This window comes from Pan paniscus, chromosome 13 (assembly GCF_029289425.2).
Source record: "Pan paniscus chromosome 13, NHGRI_mPanPan1-v2.0_pri, whole genome shotgun sequence".
Classification (NCBI taxonomy): Eukaryota; Metazoa; Chordata; class Mammalia; order Primates; family Hominidae; genus Pan; species Pan paniscus.
This window is the reverse complement of record NC_073262.2, coordinates 47348982-47375928: the sequence shown is the minus strand read 5'-3', so window position 1 is coordinate 47375928 and position 26947 is coordinate 47348982. Positions and strand designations below refer to the sequence as shown.

Sequence of the window (26947 nt, the reverse complement as noted above, 5' to 3'; positions counted from 1 at the left end):
CCCCAGGCTTCCTCTTGCATAGAAATCACAGGGCTCCGAGGAGCCACAGAGCAGGGTGGGAGGACAGGGCAGTCAGGACGCCCTGTCGCAGGGGACAGTGAGAAGGTGCAAGGGGTGGGGAAGTCTCGGGGCACAGGTGAAAGGGAAGACACCCCACCTCAGCCCTCCATGGCTGTGGCCTCTGCTGGGACCGGGCGCTGGGAGATGGGCTGTGGCGCCCACCTGGAATCCTGCGAGGGGCGTCTGGCAGGCCTGGCTGGGTGCAGTGCAGTAGACACGGCAGTGGGTGCTCAGACATGGTTGGGGTGTGAGGGGGACCTGGGGCTGAGGTGGGGGCTCAGGGCAGGGCATCCATTAGAGGGGACAGACTGGGCCCCAGAAGGGGTCTCTGTGTCTCGCCCGAGCCAAGAGACTAGACTCTGAGTTCCTGCCGCCCTGGACACCCCTGCAGTGGAGCTGCTGAAGGCAGAAGGTGGCGGTCCTGGCGAGACCAATGATCCCTCTACAAGGTGGGGTGAGGGGGACCATGTGTGAGTGCCCTGTCCCTGCTAGGGGACGAGTGGCTTAACAGGATGTAAGTAGTTTCTTTAAAGAGGCCACGTTTTGGGCAAGTCTGGGCAGTGCTGAATGAATTCAGACCCTCCTCTGGGTCTGCCCCAGGAGCCCAAGTCCCCCCTGAAGCCCGAGGCCCGGGGCTGAGCTGGGAGTGTTGGTGCAGACAGAGCTGGAGGCCAGTGAAAGGCAGCAGGGAGCAGGGCCGGCAGGAGGGAGGCAGACAGGTGTCCTCTCAGCGTGGGGCTGGGAGCAGGATGGCAGGGCCGGGCAGGGCTGCATGGAAAACGGTCATGGCCCTTTGGGGGAAAGAAAGGGGAGAGAGAGGGACAGTGTGTGGGTGTGCCCACAGGAGAGGCTGGGCCCACATGGTTTTGCTGGGCAGCGGCAAGGCAGTGGGTGGGGCCAGGATTCCGTGCTTTCAACAAGTCCCCAGGTGGCTCATTTGTGGTCAGTGTTTTGTCCGCCTTTGTAGGCAGGTGTGGGGCCAGGCCTGGCTCCCCCGATGCAGCCGGATCCTCACAGCAGCCTTTCCATTTCTTTTTTTTTTTTTTTTTTGAGACGAAGTCTGTTGCCAGGCTGGAGTGCAGTGACGTGATCTTGGCTCACTGCAACCTCCGCCTCCTGGGTTCAAGTGATCTCCTGCCTCAGCCTCCCGAGTAGCTGGTATGACAGGCGCCCGCCACCACTCCTGGCTAATTTTTTATATTTTTAGTAGAGATGGGTTTTTGCCATGTTGGCCAGGCTGGTTTCGAACTCCTGGCCTCAGGTGACCCGCCTGCCTCGGCCTCCCAAAGTGCTGATATTACAGGCGTGAGCCACCACACCTGGCCCAGCCTTCCCATGTCACAGAGAAGGAAATGGAGGCACAGGAGCAAACAGCAGCCAGCGGTCCACTTGGAACCCAAGACCTCATCTGACAAAGCGACTCCTGCAGGTTTCTCTGCTGCTGCTGCTACATGTCAGGGGACCCAGACCCAGGCTCTCCCCGCAGGGGTGTCCTTGGAGCCCTGAGGTGAGGCCCTCCTAGGAAGGTGTCCTCATGTCATGAATACACTGTGTGCCCTCCGAGTCCTCCTAGGCTGGAAGCTCCCCGAGTCCAGGTGTACACTCCTAGGAGAGGACTTGGGGCTCCCACCTTTGTGAGGGTGGCCTGAGGATGGGCTCCTCTCTGTGCCACAATGAAGGGGACCAGGGGCCCCAAGCCAGGCACCTAGACCACGTCTAGGTAGGGGTAGTTGGGGCCCAGCTTCCCAAGGAAGAGAACCCAGCGCTGTGTGCAAAGGTGCCCCCAGCTGAGCAGGGTGTGAGGACTGATACTGGCCTGATGGCTTTGGCATGAAGCCCAAGGGGAGCAGTGGGGAGCAGGCCCAACAGGCCCATCCAGGGACAGGGCCGTGGCTGGCCATGGCTGGAGCAACTGGTGTGAAGACAGAACGCCGGGGCAGGAGGGATGAGGCATATGGCGCTGGCCACGAGGCTGGGTGGTAGAGGAGCTGCCTTTGTCCAAACCCACAGGCCCGGGAGCAAGGGCAGATGTGGGTTTCCCTGGCAGGATAGAAGGGGGCAGGGGACCTCGGAGGATCGGGTGAGCCCGACGCTCACAGTGGGGACTCTGTGGCAGTGGGCAGGAAGTGGGGATGAGGGCTGGGCAGGGGGCAGGCCTGAGCCTCCTGAGTCTTTGGCTCAGGTGGACTTCATTTATTTATTTATTTTTTGAGACAGAGACTTGCTCTGTTGCCCAGGCTGGAGTACAATGGCATGATCTCCGCTCACTGCAACCTCTGCCACCTGGGTTCAAGCGATTCTCCTGCCTCAGCCTCTCCAGTAGCTAGGATTACAGGCGCATGCCACCAGGCCCGGCTATATATTTTTGGTTAGAGACAGGGTTTTACCATGTTGGCCAGGCTGGTCTCGAACTCCTGACCTCAAGCGATCTGCCTGCCTCGGCCTCCCAAAGTGCTGGGATTATAGGCGTGAGCCACCGCACCCGGCCTCAGGTGGACTTTAATAAAGTGGCCTTCGGCCAGGTAACAGAACAAGACTCTGTCTTTAAAAACAAAAAAAGGTGGCCTTCAACTCTAAAGAGAAGCAGGAAGAGGAAAACCCCCATTCTGGGTGAGGTATTTTCAGGTCTGATTTCACCTTTGATCATGACACTGGCCCTACAGAGCCCAGTGGTACTATCAGAAGGTGGAGGAAGCTTCCATCTTGGCTCCCCCGAGGGAGAAGCCAGGCTGAGGGCTGGTCCACACCCCAGATAAACCTCCGCATGAAGTGTCCAGGAAGGACTCGGGAGTTCCTCTTGGCGTCTGGCCTCTGCTCCTCCCTTCCGCACTCTACCTAGGCATGAGCAGGTGTTGACGTGGAGTCTGAGACTGGGGTTTTAAGAAGGCAGCTACGTTCTGACTCCTGCCCTACTTGTGCCGTGACCCTCCCAGAAACACCTTGATGACCTTTGTCACTGGGATGGTGGCAGGTAGAAGCCGTGACCCTCCCAGAAACACCCTGGTGACCTTTGTCACTGGGATGGTGGCAGGTACGAGCTGGCAGGTGACCACTATGGCTGGGTTTCCCCAGGGGCTGAGTGGGGAGGCTGGACTTCCCTCATCTGGGGAACAGAGCCACAGGACACCTGGGCTGATGGAAGGTGCCTCACCCGAGGGCCTTCCTACCCAATTTCACCGAATCTGACCACTAGGAAACTGACATCTGTAGTTTTTTTTTTTTTTTTTTTTTTAGGAATCTTGCTCTGTCGCCCAGGCTGGAGTGCAGTGGCGCAATCTCAGCTCACTGCAAGCTCTGCCTCCCGGGTTCATGCCATTCTCCTGCCTCAGCCTCCTGAGTAGCTGAGGCTACAGGTGCCCGCCACCAAGCCCGGCTAATTTTTTGTATTTTTAGTAGAGACGGGGTTTCACCGCGTTAGCCAGGATGGTCTCGATCTCCTGACCTTGTGATCCGCCCGCCTCAGCCTCCCCAAGTGCTGGGATTACAGGTGTGAGCCACCATGCCCGGCCAACATCAGCAGACCTTTTAAGACAACTGGTCTCTACTAGTCAAATATGTCAATCCTAAGAAAGACGGAAAAAAGAAGGGGTAGCTGGGACCCTCTCCTCCATTCAAGGAGACAGGAGAGGCACATGGGGCACTGTGTGGTCCTGGGGCTACGAAATGCTCTGAAGACATCTCTAGGACAACCAGAAGATCTGGATATTGGAAAATACTGTATTGTTATAAAATCTGGGGGGGGGGGTGCTGGGATAACAGGGTTGAGTTTTGTGGCAGAACGTCCTTAGGAGACACGAGCTGATGGATTTAGGAGTGCAGTATTCTGATGATCACAACCTACTTTCAGATGTTTCAGAAAAGCGTGCGCGTGTGTGCGTGTATGAGAAAGTGTGGGCACAGGATAAGAGAAGGTGAAAAATTTAGGCCAAGAGCACGTGGGTGTCCATGAACTATTCCTCCACTCTCTTTGTCATTTGAAATCTTTCAAAATTTCCAAAGACAGGGAGGGAAGAGGTTAATGAGAATGTAACTCAGTGGCACCTGCCTCCCTCTCAACTGGTGTCATCTTCCCAAATACTATCACTAATGATTAATAAACGGTTACTCTTTATGGTGATGACAAAGTCCCATTTTTTCTTTCAGAATGCCTTACTTAATGGGACTTTCCTCACTGAGCCTCCTGCACCTGTGCAAAGCACCCCCGCCCTTGGGACTTGGTGTGAGACCCCACTGGGAGGGGCAGCTATGCCCGCAGAGACCACGGCACACCCGCCACTCCTTGTCAGGGTTTATTTCATCAGCTAACATTCATTCTCGACCTAGACAAAAACAATTAGATGATTATGACTTGCTTTTCCATCATCAACTCATTTTTTTGTATGAATAACCAAAAAATTTCTTCAACACTTTTTTTTAAGAAGCTATAAATAAATAAAGCTTTAAACAATCCTGGGTTCAAGTTAAACAGTTCCAGTTCCCGAAAAGTTCACAGCCTTGTTTTGTGGGCAGTTCTGCTGTTCCTGGCTTCCCCCTCCAGGAGGGGACGTTTGCAGGTCTGGGGGTCCTGGTGACTAAGCTGTTAGCTCCACTGCCTGCCTGTTTCCGTCCTCACAGCCCTGGGAGGGCCCCGGGTGGACAGAGTCCTTACAATTTAGGAGATGCTGCTGGCAAAGGAACTGTTGACCCAAAGCAGGTGGCCTGAATGGGAAGTGCCAGGCTGGACACTTGGGGGCTGAGGGCACTGCCAGCTGCCGCCGCCTCTGGACACCTCAGCCCGGCGCTGGCCCGAGAGGAGACTGCTTTCCAAATGCAGCGAAGAGACTGAGACAAGACCCGTGCTTCCGTGTGAGTTGGGATGCGGGGCATAAGTTAACACATATTCCAATATGTACAAAACAACCTGCGCTCAGGCCCGCGCACCCAGGAAGCCCATGGTGAAGGTGAGTTCACCTTGAGCCAGGCCTCTGGCTGGGTGTCCACCTCCTGCCGGGAAGCCAAGGTGCCCCACGTGGCTTGTGCAAGACCTCACGATCCCCTGAACATGTTCCTCCTCCTCCAAGGAGTGCACCCACCCCCATGTTGAGTGTCCGAGCAGATTCCCATTGACCCTGACCTCCCTTTGAAAGAACCACACCACTAAATCCCCTTGGCACTCGCTTCCTTAGTGTGATGCATCCACCCAGGGAGGTGGCCCTGCGCGGCGCTGGCACGCTGTCCACCCTGCCCTGTTGACCATCCTGTCCTTGGACCCCAAAGTAAAATGAGGCCAGTGTAGGAGGCCTGAGGGTGGGGCCCTTACGCCAGACCTCCAGGGGTAGCAACCTCATCTGACCCCAGCTTCGGCTTCCTGTGCTGCAGAAGGCGCTTGCTCCCAAGCCCGTGGTGACCCACGTCTCCACCCCATGGTGGGGCAACTGTGGTGGCTGAGTGGAAGCTGGGGCAGGAGAGAGGACCCCCACCAACCCCAGCCAGGTGGCCTGCAGAGCCCACTGCCCTACCTCTGAGTCTGCCTGCGGCCTGAGCACACCAATCTGCTCTCTGGGGGATCCAGGGTGCCTGTGTGGGCCCTCCTAGAGACACCAGCTTGGCCTCCTAGGGCATAAGGAATGGACAGGGCACAGGGCACGTGCTTACAATGGATATGCAACATGGCTTTTAGTAGGGCCATTGCAGCCAGTGGGGAAACCTGCGCGGCTGCTGGGAACAGAGCATGGCCAGCCTTTTGCCAGGGGGTGGGGAGCATGGGGAAATGCAAGGAGAGCCAGGGTGGGGAGGGCTGAGTGTCTGTTGTCAGGGAGGCCACCAGAATCTGAAAGCTCGAGTCCCCGTTCCTGGCCATACAGAGCCACTGTGGTCCGAGGGTACGGCTCCTGGGCAGGGCTATGGTCCCATGCTCCAGCCGATGGAAGCCTGATGAACTTAATCCGTACGCTGGTGGGAGCAGTGGTATTTGAGCTCTTGAGTATGTGTTTCGGTGATGGGGCTGGGGCAGCCTGCTAGCAAATCCCAGTGGGTGAGAAAGGAGAACAGAGGCAGGGGAGCCCTCGGTCCCCAGCCCTTCCAGTCTGAGCCAGGCCTGCCTGGATGGTCACCTCCAAGGGCCAGCCGCGGACTCACGCACAAGTGGCAGCATCCCTGGCCAAAGCCTCCCCACTCCTGGGCTGCCAGTTGGCCCACGGAAGGCCGGCAATGCAGCTCGGGCCTACTACCCAAACCCCTCCTTGGTCTGAGGACTGTAGCGAGTGGGTGGGGCCTGAACATCAGCTTTGGCCTCCTGACCCAAAGCATGAAGCAGGACCATGGGCCAGAGAGGGGAGCAGGCTTCCTGGGGGCTGGACTCGAGTCTTCTCTGCCTCAGATGGGGTGGGCCCTGACTTTGAGGGAGCTACAGATGGGTGAGCTAGGGGCTCCCCAGGCCTCGGGGCATTGGGGGCAGCCAGAAGAGGAGGGGCTATGGGATGGCCTGGAGCTGGGGCAGTTGCCAGAAGCTGGTCTCACTCCTAGTAGCCCGGACAGAGGAGCTAAGAGCGAGTGCTGTGTGCATAGTTGGTGAGGGACACACTCCCGGCCTGGCAGGTCCACTTTCTGCTGTCCTCGTCTCTCGCGCAAACCTTCAGTTTTTGCGATAAATCCAAGGAGGCCAGGAGAGCAGCTCCAGGCACAACACCTGCTCTGGAGGCCCTGCCCTGACCATGGCATCCTTCGAGCACGCTTTCCTCTGACCCACTGGGCTGCACCTGTTGATTCCTCAAGCCCCCATCCCTGCCCAGCCCCACTACGTCCCTGCTCTGTTTTTTTTCAGGACGCAGCTACCTCTGTGGAGCAGGTTTGGGATGCTCATCCCTTGACAGTCTTGGGTGGACCTGTTGTCTGTCCTGTTTTATCCCCCACACCCCCCAAGAGGCCTCCCCGTGGCCACCACCGCCACTACCACTTCTCAATGATGTGGCTCATGTAGTCCTCGGTGGGCACGCGGCCCGGCTCGTCGGCGTCCTCCCGCGGCAGCGCCTCCTTGGCCCGGTGCAGCAGACGCTCCTCGCGGCTCCTCAGGCGCTGCTCCCTGCGCTCCAGCTGCCGCTTGTACTGGTAGCGCTGCTGGAAGAGGTCCTTGGCGTAGTCATACAGCTGCATGTCCAGGTCGTTGAGCTCCTCGATGCGCCGGATGGTGTCCTCATCCACCTCCACGCCGCCCGCCCGCGTGCTGTTGTACTGCATGAAGGGCCGGATGAACTTGAGGTTGAACGTCCGCTCGAACAGGTACTGCGTCTTGCGCTGGAACTCGGTCAGGCCGAAGAAGGCCATGCCCCGCAGGTTCTTCTTGGCGCTCTCGAGCAGCAGCTGGGCCCGCTTGCCCTCGGGGATGAAGGACAGGTTGTAGCAGCCCACCAGGCTCAGGTCGGCCAGCATGCGCACCTGGCGGTTGTTGGCCAGGTTGTACGGGCAGTCCATGAACTCCTGTAGCGTGCAGCCCGACCAGTCCGTGCCCTCGTAGCAGGGCGGCAGCTCCTCAGGCGTGGGCGTGCGCCCATCACACATGTGCAACGACGTCTTCCACGTGGCACCCCTCTGCACATGCCGCCACTCGCTCAGGTAGCGGGACACGGGGTCTCGTAGCAGGGTGATGTAGTAGAACTTCCTGCAAGGAGACGGGGAGAGGAGGTGAGGGCTGTGACGCAGCATGAGGGGGGCTACCAGGGCTGCTCTGAGTCAAAGTCCCCACTACAGGAGTTTGGGCTTCGCCTCTAATGCCAACCAACTCCTGCACTTAGCTCTCAGTCGTTTCAAAACCCGGTATCAGAGATGCCAAGGAGCATGCCACGGTCACATGGCTACCCAGGATGACCACCACAGTGCCCTGCAGCGCCTGGCCTGGCTCCTCTGGAGGGACAACCTGACTTTTTCCTGCTGGTGGGTGGAGCCGCCAATACCGCATCCAGGGAGGTCGCAGAGCCACAGCCGCCTGAGGCCAGCAGTCTTCACCAGCTGTTTACAGCCTGGGCATGGTGCCACCCAAAGAGCCACTCAGCAGGAACAGAAGGTGGGCAGGGGCCAGCGAGGGTCACCTCCAGTCCCAGTCCCAGGGTCCTGCCAAGGCCTGGTGGTGGTTGGGGGGGGGGGGTGCCCAGCGGACCAGCCAGCCCAGGACCCCAAAGGAAGCCATGACGTATACACCAACTCTACTTGCTGGGTTGTCCCCCAAGACACCAACGCATTGCACAGTATGTAACGGTGCGTGCACAAGGGAGAAACAACCCAAGGAAGGCTCCACCTCCCACCCTCCCCTGCGCGGCAGGAGCCCAGCATGAAGCATGTCCTTGCCAGGCTTGCTATGACGCTGGGCTGGAGGCGTCAGGACACTGGACAGGTGGGTAAAACGTGGTGGCGGCTGTGGATATGCCCGGTGTGTGTGTGTGGGGTCAGCCCCGGGGGAGGCTGCAGTCATTCTTAGAGGGCTCCTCCTCCTGGCTCCTGTCCACGCTGGGGTGGGTGGGCTTCAGGCCAAGTAGAACCAGGGCCGGGCAGGCAGCCTAGGAGCCCACAGGGCCCCTCACTGCCCGGGGGAGCAGCTCCAGAAGCGCCCTGACCCCCCCGCCAGGATTCCCCAGATGGCAACATGGAAGTGTACCCACACTGCTCCCCTCCTCCCCTCACACTGCCCTGGGCAGGGGCGGGGGTGGGGGGCATGGGGGGACCCCGGGGAGCACAAAGCGCTTCTTGGTGTCCGCTGGCAATTGCCTGATCTGACCGCACACCTCCCTGCAGGGAGGGAGGCACAGTGCCTGGCAAGTGGTGCGGTGCCACTGCAGGCCACCCCCGCCTATGAGGACATGTCAGAAAGCCCCAGGGGTGGCAGCTCTGAAGCAGGCGGGGTAGCCAGTGATGGCTCCAGGGGCAGGCAGCAAGGCCAGCACTACTGCATGCAGACTGCCGAGGAAGGGACAGGCAGCTGTCGTCCGCCCAGTGTTTTCTGTGGCCTGGCAGGCTCAGACCCTGCCCTGGAGGAGCTCTCAGCAGATGGGGTGGAGGAAGGACCCAGCAGGACTGAGCTGACGACCCCAGGGTCAGGCACAGCTGGTCTCCAGGGGGCAGATAAGCTGTGGGCAGCAGGGGCGAGAGCAGGCCTCAGTTTCCCTGCTCCAGGCTCCCACTTCACACATCCCAAGGCACACCTGGCCCTCCCCAAGCACCCTGCACCCACAGCCTGCCTGGTACCACCCATCCGTGCTGATGGCAGCAGCTCCTGGGCACTCGGGGCCTCAAGGGCCAGAGGGCGGGACCTTCTTCAGGTAGCAGGTGAGACAAACGTTTTAGAAACAAAAATGACCAAGGGCCAGGGAGTAAGGGCCCGAGGCGGCCGGGGCAGGCTTCTGTCTCCTGCCTCAGGCTCACGAGGCCCTGACTGCTCAGAAGAGGCTATCCATGTCCTTCCTAGCTGACCCTGTGTCCAGGGGAGGCATAGGGCCGCATGGACCTCCGCTCCCCACTCCTGTGGGGCCGTGACCAAATGGATGGAGACAGGCCAGTGTGGCGGGTTTCTTCTGAACACAAAAAACCACAGTGTGATGCGTCCACCAACAGAGAGGCTTGCCCTCCTAGCCCCAGCCAATGACCCTGTGAGTTACAGCCACAAGGACTCTGGCCCCAAGGGTGACTCTGAGGGCAAGGACACGCTGTGCACAGTGCAGCAGGCCCCATCTGGGAAACACAAATGGCTCAGTTCCTCTCCCATTTTCAGCGCCTCGGCCCATAGGCGGGTCCTTCAGCCCCAGCCCCACACCCATTCAGGGACCATCCCCTGCAGCCCGAGGCATGCCTCCATCATGAGCTCCTCTGCCCATGGCCCAGAGAGGGTGTGTGACTTGCCCAGGGCCACAGAGTCATGACACTGGCCAGGGTCTGTGCTAGCTGACTGGAAGACCTGCAGAGCAAGCTGCCCTGTGCCTGGTTAGCAGCGGGGACAGATCCCGTCAGAGGCCCAAGCATGCAAGGGCTTGGCACCCTGCAGATGGGGTCTCCCATGGTGTAGCCTGTGCCTGTGTGTGTATCGTGCAGGCTCCAGAAGACGCTGATGAGCCTTAGAGCCTCCTGGTCATGTCTGGAGCCACCTAGCCAGCGCTGGGCCTAATGACTGAGGGAGCAGGCAGAAGTGGTGTGAGGCCCCTCGGTGGAAGGGCTGCTTCTGGGCGGGTGGAGGGTCCGGGTCACCTGCCTGGCTCCCACCTGGGAATGCATGCAGGCACCAGGCCTCGATCCAGCCTGTTCCTGGACAAGGGCCCTGGCTCCTCAGCTCTGGGGGTGCAGAACACAGGGAAATGCGAGGGAGGGAGCACAAAGCGGGGAGCTCGTGGCCAGGCTGTGAAGTGTTTCTGCTCAGTTCTGTCTGCCCCTGCTGTCAAAGCCTCCAGCTTCATGGCAGGACAGACTCTACCTGCCCTCACCCTCCTGCTCACAGTGGGCGGCTGCAGCCCCAGAAGAGGCAGCACTCAAAGCTGGGGCTGCCACCTGCCACAATCCTGGCCTGCAGTGACGGGTGGGCACGAGGGCCCCGATGGACCCCTGAGGGCTTTCCCCTCCTGGGAGGAACTCATTCCTCAGCCGCACACAGTGGTCTGACCACACCGTGGGTCTTGGCAGCCAAGCTCGAGCGGCTGCCACTAGGGCACATAACTGCAAATGCCAGGTCAGCACCAGAGTGCAGAGGGATGGAGGTGAAGCCGGCACCTTGGGAAGGGCCAGGACATGGTCTACACCAACCCCATACCCAGGTCCCCTGAGCGTTCAGATGGCCCCTGGCCACCTGAAGGCAGGAGCCTGGTGGTGAGGGCAGCCATGGGCCACAGCCACAAGGCTCCCTTCTCTAAGTCCCTTCTCCCTGGCAGCGACGTTTCTGAATGACAGCCTCCTCACCCCTGCAAAGCTCAGGGCCTCTGCCGTGGAGGGGCTGGAGCGTCTACCTGCTGCCCTCCCGATGTGGCCTGGTGCCCCCTCCCCTCCCCAGCACCGTCACGGTCTGCAGGTAGGAGCACACGGGTATATCACCCCTGGTCTCTGCATGGGCCATGCCCTTCACTGGAATGCCAGCGTGAGTGACCGCCCCTTGGTCAGACCTCTCCACCTTTAAGACCCAGCTCAAAAAGATAAGCGGTTGCCAGTGCAGGAGTGCGAGAAGAGCCCAGAGCACCCAGCAGGCACATGTGGTATGCACAGTGGCCCGGCTCTAGTAGCCCCAGATGGCACGCGACCTACTGACCATCACGGGTGGGGGTGGCAGCAGGCTCAGTTACCACGTGTCCGACGGCAGCATCCTCTCGACGGGACACAGCTGAGGGGAACAAAGGCCTCTCTGCCTGCGCCTGCAGGGGCAGTGTCTTGAGGGGACAGTGAGACCCCAGGGCAACTGAGGCAGAGTTGGGGGCCAGAGACAGGGAGGAGAGGAGAGGGCTCGATTTTCTGGGTCCAGCCATTGAAATGACTCGGGTTTTTTGTGTGTCAGCCACTTAGAGAAGCCGTGAGCAATTTACTCTTTGGTTTCTGAAAAAGCTGGGAGGGTGAGCTGCTGAAGACAGACACTCATTTGAAAGCCATCTAAGTCTGGGGCCCTCAGAGCACTGGAGGGGAAGCTTTCTCCTTTACTGCCCCAGGCCTGGCTCTCTCCTCTGCCAAGGCCTTCTGTGCACAGGAGGTCTAGCAGGCACCAACAGGGGCAACGGCAGGGGAAAGGGGCACCTGAGCCAGCGAAAACCGTCATGGTCCCTGGAATGACCAAGCCTGTCAGCCTCACCTGTCCTTCCTGCGCCCATGTCCCACATAACCCTTCTGGACCAAGGCCTCCCGCTGCAGGGACAGCTGCTGGGGAACCACACCAGGGAGGCGGGTGTGTGCAAAGATATTAGCAGTGCTGGCCCAGCGGCTCTGCATCTTGTAATAAAATGGCGCAACGGACACTGCGCCTGGGGGAGCCTTAGGAGCTGACCGAGGCCCCTGCCCTAAGGCCCAATGGCTTACGCTGTCCCCACGGCTCCCTGTGCACCTTCTCTGCTCAGAACATTGCCATGCCCTGGGTCCCCTGGTTCTGTCCCCTAGACACGGCCTGTGGTATAGACAAAGGGCCAGCCAGACTCTAGAAGCTGCCTGTGAGGCCAGCAGTCAAATGTGGGTGTTCCTGCCCCTTTCTGCAGATGTGACAGCTGATCCAGGCAGGGTGACCTGCCCTTGGCCACCGTCCAGTTCCTACCTACACCTGCCTGAACGGTATGGAAGCCACTATCTGGCACGCCCCTCCATAGCCGGTGGGACTCTTTAGGAGCCAGAGGCGCCCAGTCCCATGCCCAACACGCAAAGCCCTCCCCTCCCCTCTGCCTTGTCCCCTTCCCTCTGCCAAACACTGCAGGCACTGCTGGCCACAGGCACGTCCTGGCCATCCTCTGGCCTGGTGCCCCAGCTGCGCCTCGCCCTGTCCCACCTCCTGTGCTCCGTCCTCTTTCCTCCATTGCATGCATTGCCAGACGCATCTGCTGTTTACTCTCCAGTCTGTCATCTGCCAAAAGGCGGGGTGGAGGTGTCAAACAGAAGCAGGAAGAGGGCGGGGTGTGGCGAGGTACAGAGGACTCCCCAAATGGCCCACCCCAGATCTAGGCAGCTCTCTGACATGTGCTCTCTGGAGGTGCCAAGGGGGCGGCTCACGGCTCAGAGGTTTGAGGAATGGTCTGCACACTCACGGTGGTCCCCAGCCCCTGCCCTCAGGAGCCCAGGCTCATCTAATCCCTGCCTCGCACCCCCTGCTGAAGGGTCTGTGCCCCAGAGCAGTCTTCCCTGCACTGACACCTGGGACCCCACAAAGCAGGGGCTTTGTGCCTATCACTATCCAGCAGGGTCTATCCATTCAGGTGCTCCAAGTGCCTGCCAGCAAGGCTTCCAGAAAGAGGGGAGAGAGAAAATAGAGGAGATGATGACAGAAATAACCAGAATTGGAGTACCTCATTCACGGAGACTGAAATGGCTGACCAAGTGCTGAGCAAATGAATGTGGGGAATGAACAGGGGACTAAAAAGTTGACCCTTGAAGCATCTGGACAAGAAAAACAATACATAAATGGCATGCTTCTCCATTGCAATGCCGTATGTTAGAAACCATTGGAGCACGGTCTTCAAAAGGCAGAAGGAAAATGACCAATTCAATCTCATACCCAGCCAAACTATCAATCAAGTATGGACAGTAGAGATGTGTTCAGACATACAAAGACTTAGGAAATTTACCTTCTGTGAATCTTATTTTAGGAAGATCCTGGAGTAGGCATCTCATTTAGCAAAAAAGGAAAAGAAAAAACAAAACAAACAAACAAACAAACAAACAAACTTGGAAGCCAGGAGCTCCAACCCAGGGGACGGTTCCAGGATGTCAGCAAAACATCCCACTGGGCCTGTCAGGAGCAGGGAGACAGAAGCTCTAGGAAAAAAGGGGCAAAGGCCAGGCGTGGTGACTCACACCTGTAATCCCAACACTTTGGGAGGCCGAGGTGGGTGGATCACTTGAGGTCAGGAGTTTGAGACTAGCCTGGCCAATGGTGGCAAAACCCCATCTCTACTAAAAATACAAAAATTAGCCGGGAGTGGTGGCACATGTCTGTGTTCCCAGCTACTTGGGAGGTTGAGGCAGGAGAATCACTTGAATGCAGGAGATAGAGGCTGCAGTGAGCTGAGATTGCATCTGGGTGACAGAGCGAGACTCCGTCTCAAAAAAAAAAAAAAAAGGAGTTGGGGTGGAGGAGGAATGGACAGATGGCCTGACACAACTGAGCATTTGGTGGGAAAAAATGAATGGTAGGTGTGTGGCAGATTCTGGAATCATTTGGAAAAAATTAATCCATGAAGATAGAAAATAAAGCAAGTAAAAAGACAAGGCAATCATTAATTCCAGGAAAAACAAAAAGTTATATAGAAAAGAAAATGAAGTACACTACTTGCCTCAGCGGTAAATGACGGTTTTGAAGGCATCATCATGTAAACAGTGATTACTGATTTAATAAAAACGTGAGTTTTAACTGTATGTGGATGATGGGTGGGGTGAGGACAGACTGTGTGAGGGTGTAAGAACGCTTCACCTTCATCTATCGAAACAAAGTAAACAGAGAATATCTAAATCAATAAATTAAGAAATAGCACTATACGTTATTTAGAAATATGAAGGTAAACACCGGAAGTATACTGAGAAAGCCACAAACGGTTGTCTGGAGAGGTTGGAAAGAGAAAGCGGATCTGCTGGCTTTCATCATAAGCCAACTGGAACTACCTGTTTTTAAGTATGTGTATGAATTACTTTAAAAAAATTAAAAGTAAAAGAAAACAACAAGGAAACTGACCAACAAAGTGTATGGAAAGAGGCTCCACTGCATCAGTTACCAAGGCAGAGGCACAGGAAGCCACAGGCAATACCAGGAGAGCAGTGGGAAGGCAAAGCCGGGCAGCAGCAAGAGTAGGCATGAATGCAGGACGATCCTCCTACCATCTGCTTACGGATGTGAACGAGACGGTGAGAACAGTCATCTCCAAGTGTCTTCACTGGAAAGCAGAAGGTACACATTCCCCAAGATGTGGTCAGTCCTCTCCCAGATGCACATCGCAGAGGAACCTTGCTGTTCACACCAGGAGGTGTTGGGGAGGCTGCAGCAGCATTCTGGTAACAGTGCCAAATGCCCACGACGGTGGCGTGCTCACCTCCACGGTGGCGTGCTCACCTCCATGGTGGCGTGCTCACCTCCACGGTGGCGTGCTCACCTCCACGGTGGCATACTCCACTCAGCAATAAAAATGAACAAATGGTAGCTACTCACACCACCATGGGAAAGGTGACGAAGAAGGCACTGCACATCAGGACTGGATTATGATGGTAACGTGTATTTTATCAAGTTCTCAAAAACAAACAAATCCCCAGAAAACACTATTCAGGGATACACATATACATGTTGAAATTATTATTATTATTGAGACAGTCTCGCTCTGTTGCCCAGGCTGGAGTGCAGTGGTGTGATCTTGGCTCACTGCAACCTCCACCTCCTGGGTTCAATCAATTCTCCCGCCTCAGCCTCCCGAGTAGCTGGGATTACTCGTGGTGGCGTGGAACACCACGTCCGGCTAATTTTTTCGTATTTTTAGTAGAGATGGGATTTCACCATGTTGGCCAGGCTGGTCTTGAACTCCTGACCTCAGGTGATTAGCCTGCCTCGGCCTCCCAAAGTGTTGGGATGACAGGCGTGAGCCACTGAGCCCGGCCGTTTTTTTAAAAAAGTGATGAGCTGAAACAGGAAAATTCAAGTCAGAGGCTAGCCCTGGGGTGTGGGGCTGGGATGGCGCTGGGTGCTCACAGTGGCTTACGTGGTGCTGATCAAGTCCTCATGCCTCCGGTGAGCAGCTGGGGGTATAGGTGTTCACTGTTATCCTATGTACATTATGCAAGTTCTTTTGTATGTCCCAAACACTTCGTGTGAATAAAAGTTTAAAGAAAGGAAGAAAGACAAATTGAGACTCTAGAAGGCAGCCTGAGGCCCAGCTGGCCTTCCAGGTGAACCAGTCTTGTCAAGCCAGAGCCTCCGTCCCCAGAGCTCCCCGCCAGTCTCTACCCTTTGCTCTGCTTGCAACCCCCTGCTACCTCCAGGCCCAGCAGATTCCAGGCGTCTTCAGCACTTCCTCTCCCCTCTCCTCCCCTCCTACGAGCTAAGCTGCTGCGGTGAGCAAGACAGGCTCCACAAAAGGGGTGGAGGGCCCCTGTGGGTATCAGTGAAGGAGGACCACCTCAAGGGTGGCCGGTTTCCAGGGCAGTGGGGGTTGCCCTGAGGTTTAGTAACTAACCATGAATTAATGAGTCTGAATGCTCCGTGGCCACACTGGAAGGAACCACAGGTCCTGCCCAGCCCAAGCATCCGGCTGGTGGTTGGTTCACCGTCCAGGAGTAGGAGTGCCTTGGGGATGCAAACAGGGCCACTTCTCCCCTAAGGGATCTCCCTCATCGCTGCCAACCTGATGCGGGAGGCTGGGGACCCTGCCCAGTGACTTTGCTGGCAAATGAGGTTCTTTCAGGGTGGCAAACCTCTGGCCTCTTCTGTGAGCACAGCCCTAAGCTGCGGTCCTGCTGCATGGCCCCCACAGCACCCTGACATCCATAGCAGATCTCTGTGGACACCTATACGTGCCATGTACTGGGACAGACTCAGGGCTCCCAGCGTTCACCCCTGAATGGGGCACACACTGGTCACTTGAGGGTGACGGGGAGACCCTGTCCGCACCACTGGCTGCTCACTACCACCATCCAGTCAGTGAGCAGCAGCTGTGATGTGTGGCCATCCCCGAGGCGCCCTATCTGCACTGGGGGTCACCTGTGTCTGTGCAGCCGGCCTACGTCCCTCCCTCTCACAAGTAGTGGGAGGGGTCAGCCCCTGAGACCCTCTGTGGGTAACAGGGCAGCTTCTCCGAGGAGGGTGAGGACATGGCCAGTGAGGCTAAGGCACACAAGCAGGGCCAGACCAAGGAGGGTCCGGTTCACTCTATAGGAAAACGAGGTTGGATGAGTAATGGCCTTGAGTGTGAAACTCACATGGATTTCACAGATGAAGCATGAAACATCAAAGAACTCGAAATGCGCTATGAAATAATTCTAGTCTGCACGAACTGCAGCTTCTTGTGAAAAGCCCACAGAATGATCGCCTGGATCATGCACTTCGGCATTTAATTATGCTTGGTTTAATGCCTTCTGTGACCTGAAGCTGTTCTGACATTTTTCTGGGCACTGGTTTAGTGTGCCTCACAATCAGGTAAGATCTAGGCACTGCTGTCAGGGCGTGGCCAGTTCTAAAGTCCAGAGTCTGGATTCTTACAGGACAAACTTAGAACTGGCCTGGGAGCCCCACTCAAACATAGAGCACCCCAGGGAAAATCCTGCAGGTACAGCCCATGAGCTCTGAGTGCCTTCCAGGCAGGAGGGCGGGGCAGGCAGGCACCAGCTGAGGCCAGCATCAACCAGGCCGGGCACTGCAGCCCATGGTGCCTGTCCCTCACTCCTCCAGTGGGTCATGCCCATGGCTGCAGGTGGCTTCATTTTGTCTCCTCTGCCTTCGAGTGCTGATCTGACCCAAACTCATGCCTGCATCTTCTTATTGCTGACTCTGCCTTCCGGAAGCTCAGGACTCCAGCCAGAAATGAGACTTCAAACCTGGTTCAGGGCATGTGGGAAGTCTGGGGCGGGCGAAGGAGGGGCACAGGAGACTGGAGCCTGGTGAGGGGCTGGTGCAGTAACTCCACCTCTGGGAAGGTGCTGGCCCTGGAGGGAAGGGCTGAGACATGACAGGGCTGCCTCAGAGGGTGTGCACTGGAGTGTGAGCTGTCACAGGGAGTCATGGCCAGGCAGGCGGAGGCCGACGGCAGGCACACAGTGGATGGTCCTGCGGCTCACGGCGGGGGTGCTGACAAGACCTGAAGATGTGGAGAAAGGCCTGCACCAACCCCTGGAGCTGACTGTGGGGTTCCACGAGCAAGGGTCTATCCCCCTCCAATGTGCAGGACAACAGCACTCTGTGGTCATGGTTTTGTAAGATATATACATGTTCAGAAAAAACACCACCCAGGACAGGAATGGACTACTCAGTGGCTGTCTCAGCAGTGAGATAATGAATTTTTTTCAACGTTTTACTATAAAAATGTTTGAACTGACAGGAGTTGAGAGTTCGGTGAAAACCCATAAGCCTAAATGTGACCATAACATTTTCTTTATATATTTCTATATTGTCTGTAATTAAACATTACATAAACAACCTAATAGGAAATATGACCCAAGAAGAAATGATTTATAAGAAATAATGTAATGAAGATCACAAAAGCCTCCCCGCTGCCTGGGACAGGGTGTAGGGTGCAAAGGGGCCATTAGACGGGGCCGGCCGCGCCAGTCCTGCTTGCACTGCATTTGTTCAGGGTGAGCCCTGTCCTCAGGCCCCTCCCCTCCCATGCCCGAAGCTGATGGGGGTGGGTTCCACGAAACAAGGGTCTAACCCACAAGTTTCTAGACTCAGACCCTGAAACAATGGCAATTTTTATACCAGTGCCAACAGAGGGGAAGCTCCCTAATTGTGGGTGAGGACGCTGTCATTTAGGGTCAGAATGACAGAACTTTATTTATTTATTTTTTTTAAGAAATACTGTTGCATTACTTCTGACTCAGTTACTGAAAGAAAATGAATGGTTTTCCGTGGCTCAGAGGAAGAGTCCTTGGGGGGCCGGCTTCAGCGAAACAACAAGCATGCCTGTCACATTCCAGCCCCCAAGGACAAGGACATGGCGTGGTGAGGGAAGCTCTGAGAGGGGCTCTATTCCAATGGTGTGCTTTGATCTCCCAGGGACCAGGGGTCCCACCATGAGGACAGAGGCCACACCATGAAGGTTGCACCTCAGTGATTAGTTTTAAAAACCCTACTCCAGGTCAGGCACGGTGACGCACACCACCAGGTAGTCCCAGCTACCTGGAGGCTGAGGTGGGAGGATCACTTGAGCTCAGGATCAGGAGTTCAAGGCTGCAGTGAGCTGTGATTGTGCCACTGCACTCCAGCCTGGGCAACAGAGCGAGACTTTGTCTCTCAACAGAACAAAACCTGGACTCCAAGGGCACCAGAAATTCAGAGAGGCAACCTGGGAGAACATTCCTCTGAGGACCGCGCGAGCACCCGGCCACACTCAGCGACAGCACCTGCTTCCCCAGCCTACCCTGACTGCCGGCCTTGCCCCAGACCCATGGGACACCACAGGGTACCAGGATGGCTCTCTCTGGAAAGCGACCGGGCCTCACTGAGGCCTGGATCCTCATCACAGGAAGGAAACGAGAACCTTCAGGAGAACGTCAAAGCTGGGAGCTCACGGCATAACACACCACCGTCACCCTCATCAGCACTGCCTGCTGCCAACCCCACCAGGGGCCCCCGGTGCCCATGCCTCTGACAGCACCAAGCAGTCCGGCTTCTGCCCAGTTTGTTAGAAAAAGTGGAAGTCTGATTTTGGCTCCAAGTCCCACTGTGGGGTGGAAGCCGCTGAGCGCCCCACTTGGGGCGGGTGGCTGCCTCCTCTTTCCTGTGGCAGGAAGCAGCTCTCAGGCGCAGCTCTCCAGGGCCACAAGGCCGGGCTGGCTGTCCATGGTGTCATTCCTTCTGAGAGGGGGCACCTGCAGGTCCAGGAGGGCAGGGGGTTGGGAGACAGCCCAGAGGAGACGACCCGCTCCCAGGAGGCACAGGCATGTGAGCCACTGCCTGAGAGGGAATGGCTTCCCCACCGCTCTGGTGTGACACCTGTGCTGGTGTGTCTGCACCTGACCCAGTGCCGCAGCACCAGGCCTGGCTTGGCCCAAGGGCAGGCAGCCCCTCCCCTCTGCCTGCAGAAAAACCCAGATCATCAAGTTCTGAGCTGGCGGCAGCAGGCTGGGGAGCCCCTCTACAAATGCAACACAGAAAATGCTGGGCTAAGGCTGTCCCTTCTCGGTGACGTCTGTAGAAGAGTAGTCAGATTTTTTTTTTTCATTAACTCAATCTGCTTCCAAACATACCCAGGTCTGGAGAGAGGCCCCATGACATCAGTGGTCAGGTGCTGTGTAGGCACAGGGGGCAGTCCTCACCCATGTGCTTTCTGGGAAGGCTGTGCTGCCCACACCCCTTCCAGAGAGCCCCCTCTTGCCTCGGGACACACACAGGGCAGGCAGAGCCTGCAGCTGATGGGACCTTTGGCAGGACACCCGGATGGACAGGTGAGGCTGACCCAACCCCAGGGAGCCCCTCACCAGTGACCTGACAGCCTGGGCGTGTCCCAGCTGGAGAGATGAGGAAGCAACACCAGAGAGACCAAGGCCACTCACCCCCTCAAGCATGGGCTGGGCTTGGAGCTGGGTCAGCTGAGATCCAGCCTCAGCCCAGCCCCTTGGCAGGAAGGGAGCAGCAGGGCTGAGGCCCATCTCCCTGCCCTGCCCCCTCTGGCAGACGGAGGCACCTGGGTCTGGACAGGACTGGCCAGCTGGTGCCTGCTGGCCTCATGACGCTGCTTCTGCTCTGCCTACCTCTAGCAAAGTGTGGCATAGGGGGTGGGGGCGCCTCCTTGGCTCACCCAGGGGAGCTGAATTCTTACGGATGGGTGGAAAGGCAGTCCAGGTGGTACAGGGCTCTGTGCTCATGTGGCCCTCAAGAGACAGGCTTAGAAAACAGTGCAGAAAGTCCCTGAGGAGGAAGACGCCCAGGAGATGATGTGCAGCCAGGTGTGGCTGTGTGACTGTCCGGCCATCAGGATGTCCTTAGAGACAGCCTTCTTTGCCCTGTTTTCCTGCTGCTGACCGGAAAGCGGATGTGACCACGGAGCACCAGCAGTCACCTTGGACCATGAGGCAGAAGCCCCACTTCGTAGAGTGAAGAGAAAGAGCCTGGGTTCTTGGTGTTTCCTTGGCGTTCCACCAGCCTGGTCTGCTTATGCTGGGCTCCCTTCCAAAGGGAGGGAAATAAAAAATAAACTGCTGCCCCGTTTTGGCCTCTGAACCTAATCCATCTATTCAGGGAGATACACCAGGGACCTGAATGAGATGACAGGGTGGGCTCCCGGGCGGGGCCAGGAGGGCCTGGCAGCAGCCTGGGCTCAGGAGTAACTGAATTATTAATTTGCTGAACTCCTGGCGCTTTACCCAGTCACCCCATAGGCATGAATTATTCTCATTCTGCAGATGAGGAAACTGAGACCCAGAGAGGTTCAATAACTAGCCCAGGCCACATGGCTGGTCAGGGCAGCACTGGGATTGGAGCCCATGTCCACCTGGACCCAGGCTGTGACTGACTGAAGAGAACTATTCACCTGCTGAGCCACAGCCTCCAGGCTGGAAGGGCAGGCTGACCTTGCCAGTCCCCGGAGGCTAGGCAGATACAATGGCCTGGCAATGCTGCTCAGGACGCCCTGCTGACTACTGCCCAAACCATGGCCAGGGTGGTGTTTTCTGACTAGGAACAAAAATCACAGCCCGTTTCCTTAGAGCACAGTGCATCAGTGAAGAGTCAGAGTGGTCTGCATAAAGAAAAAACCACCTTTAGCCCTGCAGTGAAGACGCGGCAGTACCGGGCTGAACCACTTTAAACAGAAACTGCGGCTGTCCAGCAGCACCAGAGGGACAGAGCCGAAGCCCTGGACTCTGGCCCAACCTGGTGGTACCTCGCTGTGGGTCGCTGGGCGGGCCTTCCTCTGGCCTCCTGGACAGGGTCTCTCTGGTCCCTCACAGCCCTACCCAGCCCCCACCGGCCCACAGCAGATGGTTGAAAACGCTGCGGGTGCAGAGCTGGGCTGCGGCCTGAGGAGCTGAGGGCAGCTCCGCCAGCATCCTAATGACACTGCCAGCCCCTGCTGGGAAGCCAGATGGGCAGAGACCCCGAGGCAGAAGGGCATGTCGGGGGCAGGCCTGTGTGTCCCTGCAAGGCAGGAAGTGGCAGGGTGGGGACAAGGCTGCTTGAGCCCCACCTCTGTGCCTCTGCAACTGCCCCAGCCCCTTCCTGCTCCCGCCAACCGGTGGAGGCCTGGAATCCAGGGAAGACGCCTGTGCCTGCCAGGATCTCCTACCTGGAGGGGAGCTGGGCACTGCGGAGGAGCAGAGGGCCCAGCCTGGAAGCCTGAGCGTGCCCAGGGCGCACAGCCCAGCCCAGCATGTTGGGCTCCAGGTGCTGCAGGCCACAGCTCCTAACACAGGCGGTGCTGACCGCCCCACATCTGGGGCCTCTGGACCTCAGGGAACCAGACACCTTGGGGAGGGGCTCACGGATTCCATCCTCACTGCCAGGGGGCTGTCATCTCCACTTTGACTCACTCAGCTCCACCTCCAAAGTCACCTCTCCAGCAAATAAAAACAGCTGTCCTATTCAGATCCAAGCACCTGGCTCCAGGCCCACAGCTGTGTGTCCTGGGCAGGCCACCCCTGCGAGCCCACTTTCCTGCAGTTGAAAAAGGCCAGGACTCTCTGGCTCCCCAACACAGTGCTGGGGCAGTGTCCCCCGAGCCCAGGGTGACTGCTTAGGGGCTCCGGGGCACTGCACAGAAATCCACTCACAGCAGGGGTCACTGCAGGCCTCTGTCACTGCAACAGCTCCCAGTCTGGACAGAGGGGCCCTGGTAGGTTTCCAGCCCCAGGGCTCAGCAGTGCTCACATCTCTGTCTCCCTACTGGCCTAGTTCTTCCTTGGTGGCAGGGACCCCAAATGACGGGGAGCAATCCCAGTGACCCCCTGGCAAAGGACATGGTGGTTTAGGAGTTACTGTGCAGCTATGCTGTGAGACGGTCTGCTCCACTTGGAGCAGCCAGGGAGGTGTCCATGGAGGAGGTGAGCCCGGGCCAGGTCTCTCAGGTGAGGTGGTGGCCTCCAGCAGTGCCACTTACACCTGGAACTCTGTGACAGCTGGAGGTTGTTGGGCCCCATGTCCTGGTCCTTGTGAGCATGCCTTCTGCAGCCTCGGCCTCCCCCTCGCCCCTCCCTCCCCCATTACAGGGATGGCAGGGGTGGGCTTTGGCCAGGCTGCTGGAGTGTGGGTCGACCCCTGTGGGTGAGGTGCCTGCTGGCAGGAAGTCCTCAGCTCCCTCCTGAGGAAGATGCAGGGAGCTCTTGGGGGCTTCCTGAGTTCTAGAGCTATCGCCACTCCTGCCGAAACATCTCTCCCACTGCAAGCCTGGGTTAAAATGCAACTGACTCCTGGGACTGTGGAGATTTGGATATAAAAATGGCAAAAATGGGCCCCACAGCTGTAAATCCCACATTCCAGGTCAAGAAACAGAGGCTGGTGGCCCTTTCACCTGCCGAGGGACACAGGCCTGGACGGAGCTGGAGCAGGGGGGCTGAGTCAGACCCACGGGGCAGCCCCACACCCTCACCCCACTTCCAGGGCCCCACAGCCACCCTCCTGCCGGCCCTGTTCCCGGGGGCTTTCCTGCAAGGATGTAGCTTCCTGGCTGGACCCTGCTGTCAGGCTCCCGCAGCCAACTCTGCAACTAGGTGCTCAGACAGGGCAGGGGCACCCGGCTTAGGCATCTCGGCTCCACCCTCCGATGGCCCGTGCCCAGGTTGCCAACACAGGCACCTGGTCCCCTCATCCACAGGCGGCCCCCCACCCTAGGGGCCTTCTCTTGCCTCCCTCCCACCTGTTGCCACCTGTCCCCAGTCACACAAGGCCCCAAGTCTCTGCCATCCCTCCCACATTACACCCATGGGCACACACCAGCCTGTGCCCCAGCTACTCATCCCTTCGTCCCAGGTGCTGTGCACACAGCAACGCCTACCACACTGTGGAGGTGACATCGTCCCTCTTTTTTTTTTTTTGAGATGGAGTCTTGCTTTGTCGCCCAGGCTGGAATGCAGTGGCGTGATCTTGGTCACCGCAACCTTTGCCTCCTGGGCTCAAGCAATTCTCCTGCCTCAGCCTTCTGAGGCTAAGGCTCCATGATACCCAGCTAATTTTTGTATTTTTAGTAGAGATGGGGTTTTGCCATGTTGGCCAAGCTGGTCTTGAACTCCTGACTTCAGGTGATCCACCTGCCTCAGCCTCCCAAAGTGCTGGGATTATAGGCGTGAGCCACTGTACCCAGCCCCATCGTCCCTCTTAACGGGGCTGACTGAGCCCCTGAGAGGTTGTGACTTTCCCAGGGCCAGAGCCAGAAACGGAGAGGGGTCCCACGGCTGCAGCCCCCCACCCCCCACCTGGTGGTTTGGGCCTAAATGCTGAGCTCAGTTTTTCTGGACCTGCCAGTGCTCCTCCTTGGAGGCTTCCAGGATGTCATCACTGTGGCCCCGCTGGCAGGCCTGGTGCCCGGGCCTCACCAGAGCACCCTGTGCTGCGACCCGACCTCTGGCCTCCAGGAAACAGGCGGCATGCCAGAGAAAACGCGCTGATGGAGTGCCTACTGCGTGCTCTAGGTCACCGACCACCAGCCAGGCCCTGGGGCAGCAGTCCCCATCTAGCCTGTTTCCCAGTAAGGGAAATGAGTGTTCCACGCTCTCTGGGTTCTACCCTTCTTCTTTGTGGCCTCCCAGCCAGGGGTCTGGTGGAGGTCTGACTCCTCTGTCCCGTGCCCTTGGATGTGGTATGGAGGAGGGGAGAACAAGGCAGTCCCCAGGTTCTGGGCGCACCCCACTCCCTACGTGGGAAGGGCAGGTGGCTCCCTCTCTGGCCTGCCCTGGTGGCAGGGTCCACAGACCCCACTGGGGCCCAACAACGTGAGGCCCTGCCTTGCCCTGCACTGGGCGCCTGTGTACCCAGTCTCCCAAGGCCTTGTCCTACCTCACAGCCAAGCTGCTCACCTGGATGCCTGCCACTACGGCCCAGCTCTGCTACCCTAAGGACTCAGCTGCACTGTGCAGGGAAGGTTCTAGGACCAGGGGAAACCTTGGGGGATGGGCAGGGCTGTCTGCCCAGCACCTGGGCCAGTGAGGCTCGAGGAAAGGCCCGTCTGTGGCACCCCTGCCTCTGCCTCCACCCTGCCAGGCTGACTCCTGCCTGGGGGTCCATACACTGTCTCCCTTCCCATGGTGGGTGTCCCTGCCTGCCAGTTACTGCTCCCAGCTGGCTCGGACAACCATCCCCATGGGCCAGGGCCTTTCTCCACTGATGGGTGGTACTGGGAGCTGTGGGCCTCCACCCCACCCTCAGGCCGGCAGTGGGACAGGTGCCGTCTGCCCCAAAATAGCTCTGTCCGGCAAGGAGGCTGAGGAATTGGATGAGACAGCCAGAGGGGACACAGGTCCCAGTGCAAGATGGATGAACAGGTGGGATTCCTGCTCTGCCAGCTGTCCTGTGTGGCCTGGGGACAGTCACCCTGGCCCCTGAGCCCCAGGGACTGTCTCCATAAAACATGTAGACAGAAAGCCACTTCCCAGACTGGCAATCTGGTGTGTGGCATATGTAGGGAGACTTAGAGCCTACAGCACCCTGCAGGGGTGAGGGCTCATCCAGCCCAGGACAGGCATGGGGGACCCCAGCAGGTGCAGCAGATGTGAGCTGTGTGATCTCACCTTGTCACAGTCCCTGTCACATCCAACCTGCCATTCCTATTCCTCCCTCCCAGGGGGAATCTATCGTGGCCGAGGTCTGCAGGCTGGAGCCAGGGTCCTGCTCTCACAGCATCCTGCAGGGCCAGGAACATAGACACTAAAGACCCAGGCAAGCAAGCGCCAGGGAAGGGTGGGTCAGGGGGCCTCATCAGACTCCAGGTCAGGAGCTTGGAGGACGAGGAGGAGCAGGCCTGGCAAGGGGGCTGGGGGCTGAATTCCAGACAAACCTGCAGAGCAGCAGAGGACAGGCAGGAGGCCGGGGAGGGCCCCTGGGAGCTTGCACTGCACGCCAAGGCTTTGCAGGCCATCCAAATGCACGGGTTGGTCAGAAGAGGAAATGAGTTCATGGTTTCAAGGACAGGACACTGCTATTAAATGGTGGGAAAAAGGAAAACTTCTGACCTTGTGTCAAAATACTGACTTGTTAAAAAATAAAAAACAAAAGGCTTTATTAGCATAGGTTTAGGAAATACCTCCTCAGCCCCTTCCCTAACAACGTCTGCAAGCGGGTGAAAATCTGTGCTGGCTTTACAAACAAGGTCAGCAAAGGTTTCAGAAAACAGAGCAGGCTGCTGGCCACGATACGCCTTGCCCCCTGCAAAGCTGTGCCCACCCAGATAGAGAAACCAAGGCCCCACCTGGGTGCCTGGGGAACAGCGTCCCCCAAAGCAGGAGGCCCCTCTGAATGCCTCCTAGGAGCCTGAGACTCCCACCTTCCCCTTGGGGTGGTCGGGGAGCAAGTGACCAGGAAGCAGATGCCCCACACTGGGGGAAGCCCAAAGCTTTTCCTTCAAAGCCCCCTGACCTGCATGATCTCATTGCGCCCTGACAAGGAACCCTCTGGGGCAGGGGGTGGCTTAGCCATCAGGTGGACAAACACTGTGGGGTGCCGTGCAGGCCACATCCGCCACACCTCCACAAAGGCACTGATGGGAAGGAAGCACCCAACCCCTCCTGGTCCCAGGAATGGTCACTCCCATTCCTGACCAGGGCAGTCCCCCTGCAAGAGCACCTCAGTGGATATATCCAGGGCCCAGGGCACTCCCCCAAAGAAGGTGCAGGTGAGGCCCCTTCCCCTGAGATGCACTTCGCAGCTGTGGGCAGGGACAGCTGCCCCCCTACTCAGTGAAGGTGAACGAGACCCCCAGCAGGTCCCCTGACGGGCTGCTTCTCCAACAGCACTGAAGTGGGGGTGCACAGAGAACTGGGCAGAGGGCTGGGATGTGAGGCTCAGGACCGCCTCCACCTAGCAGGTGTCAGGTAAGGCTGTGACTTCTGGAGGTCCTAGAAGTCACCCCCAGGGTAGGGGCCACAAGAGGAGGTGCTGACAATGTCCTCCCAGCAGGGCCAGCTAGAGACGCCGGGTCCAGGGGTGCTCTGTACCAGCTCTCTTCAATGAGGGGAGAACAGGCGGGTGGCTTTCTGGGAGCTTGACCCCGTCCAAAAGCCCAGCATGGCTGTGAGCAGCCCGGGCCCAGATGCTGCTGACTGGACACCTGGAATGGGGGGCTCTGCCGAGGTCTTCCATGAGCAGAAGGGGTGAGGACCACCTCCTCACCTGTGTCCCACTGCCCTTCAGACTCTCCTGCCTGCTGCTCCAAGGCAGGGCTCCAGCAAGGCCATGAGGGCCCTGTGGGGCTGCTCGCCAGGCATGAAGGCTGCCCATTCATATTTCACGCCTGCCCGCCTGGCACTTTCTGGCTTCTGACACTGGCAGGCGAGATGTCACTTATGCCTGAACGCACACACTCATACCTTGGGGTCAGGAGAAGGTGACAGTGCCCTGCTTCTTCACAGGGCACGCAGT

At 58.0% G+C, this 26947-nt stretch overlaps 1 protein-coding gene across 1 annotated transcript in view; it reads right to left on the bottom strand.

Annotated features, from left to right (window-relative positions):
• Positions 1-1088: 1088 nt before the first annotated feature.
• HS6ST1 (heparan sulfate 6-O-sulfotransferase 1) overlaps positions 1089-26947 on the bottom strand; it is a 56859-nt gene continuing 31000 nt past the window's right edge. Inside the window, exon 2 of the mRNA XM_034954203.3 lies at positions 1089-7696. Coding sequence (XP_034810094.1) covers positions 6988-7696 — 709 coding nt within the window. The 3' untranslated portion in view covers positions 1089-6987. The remainder of the gene's footprint in view (positions 7697-26947) is intronic.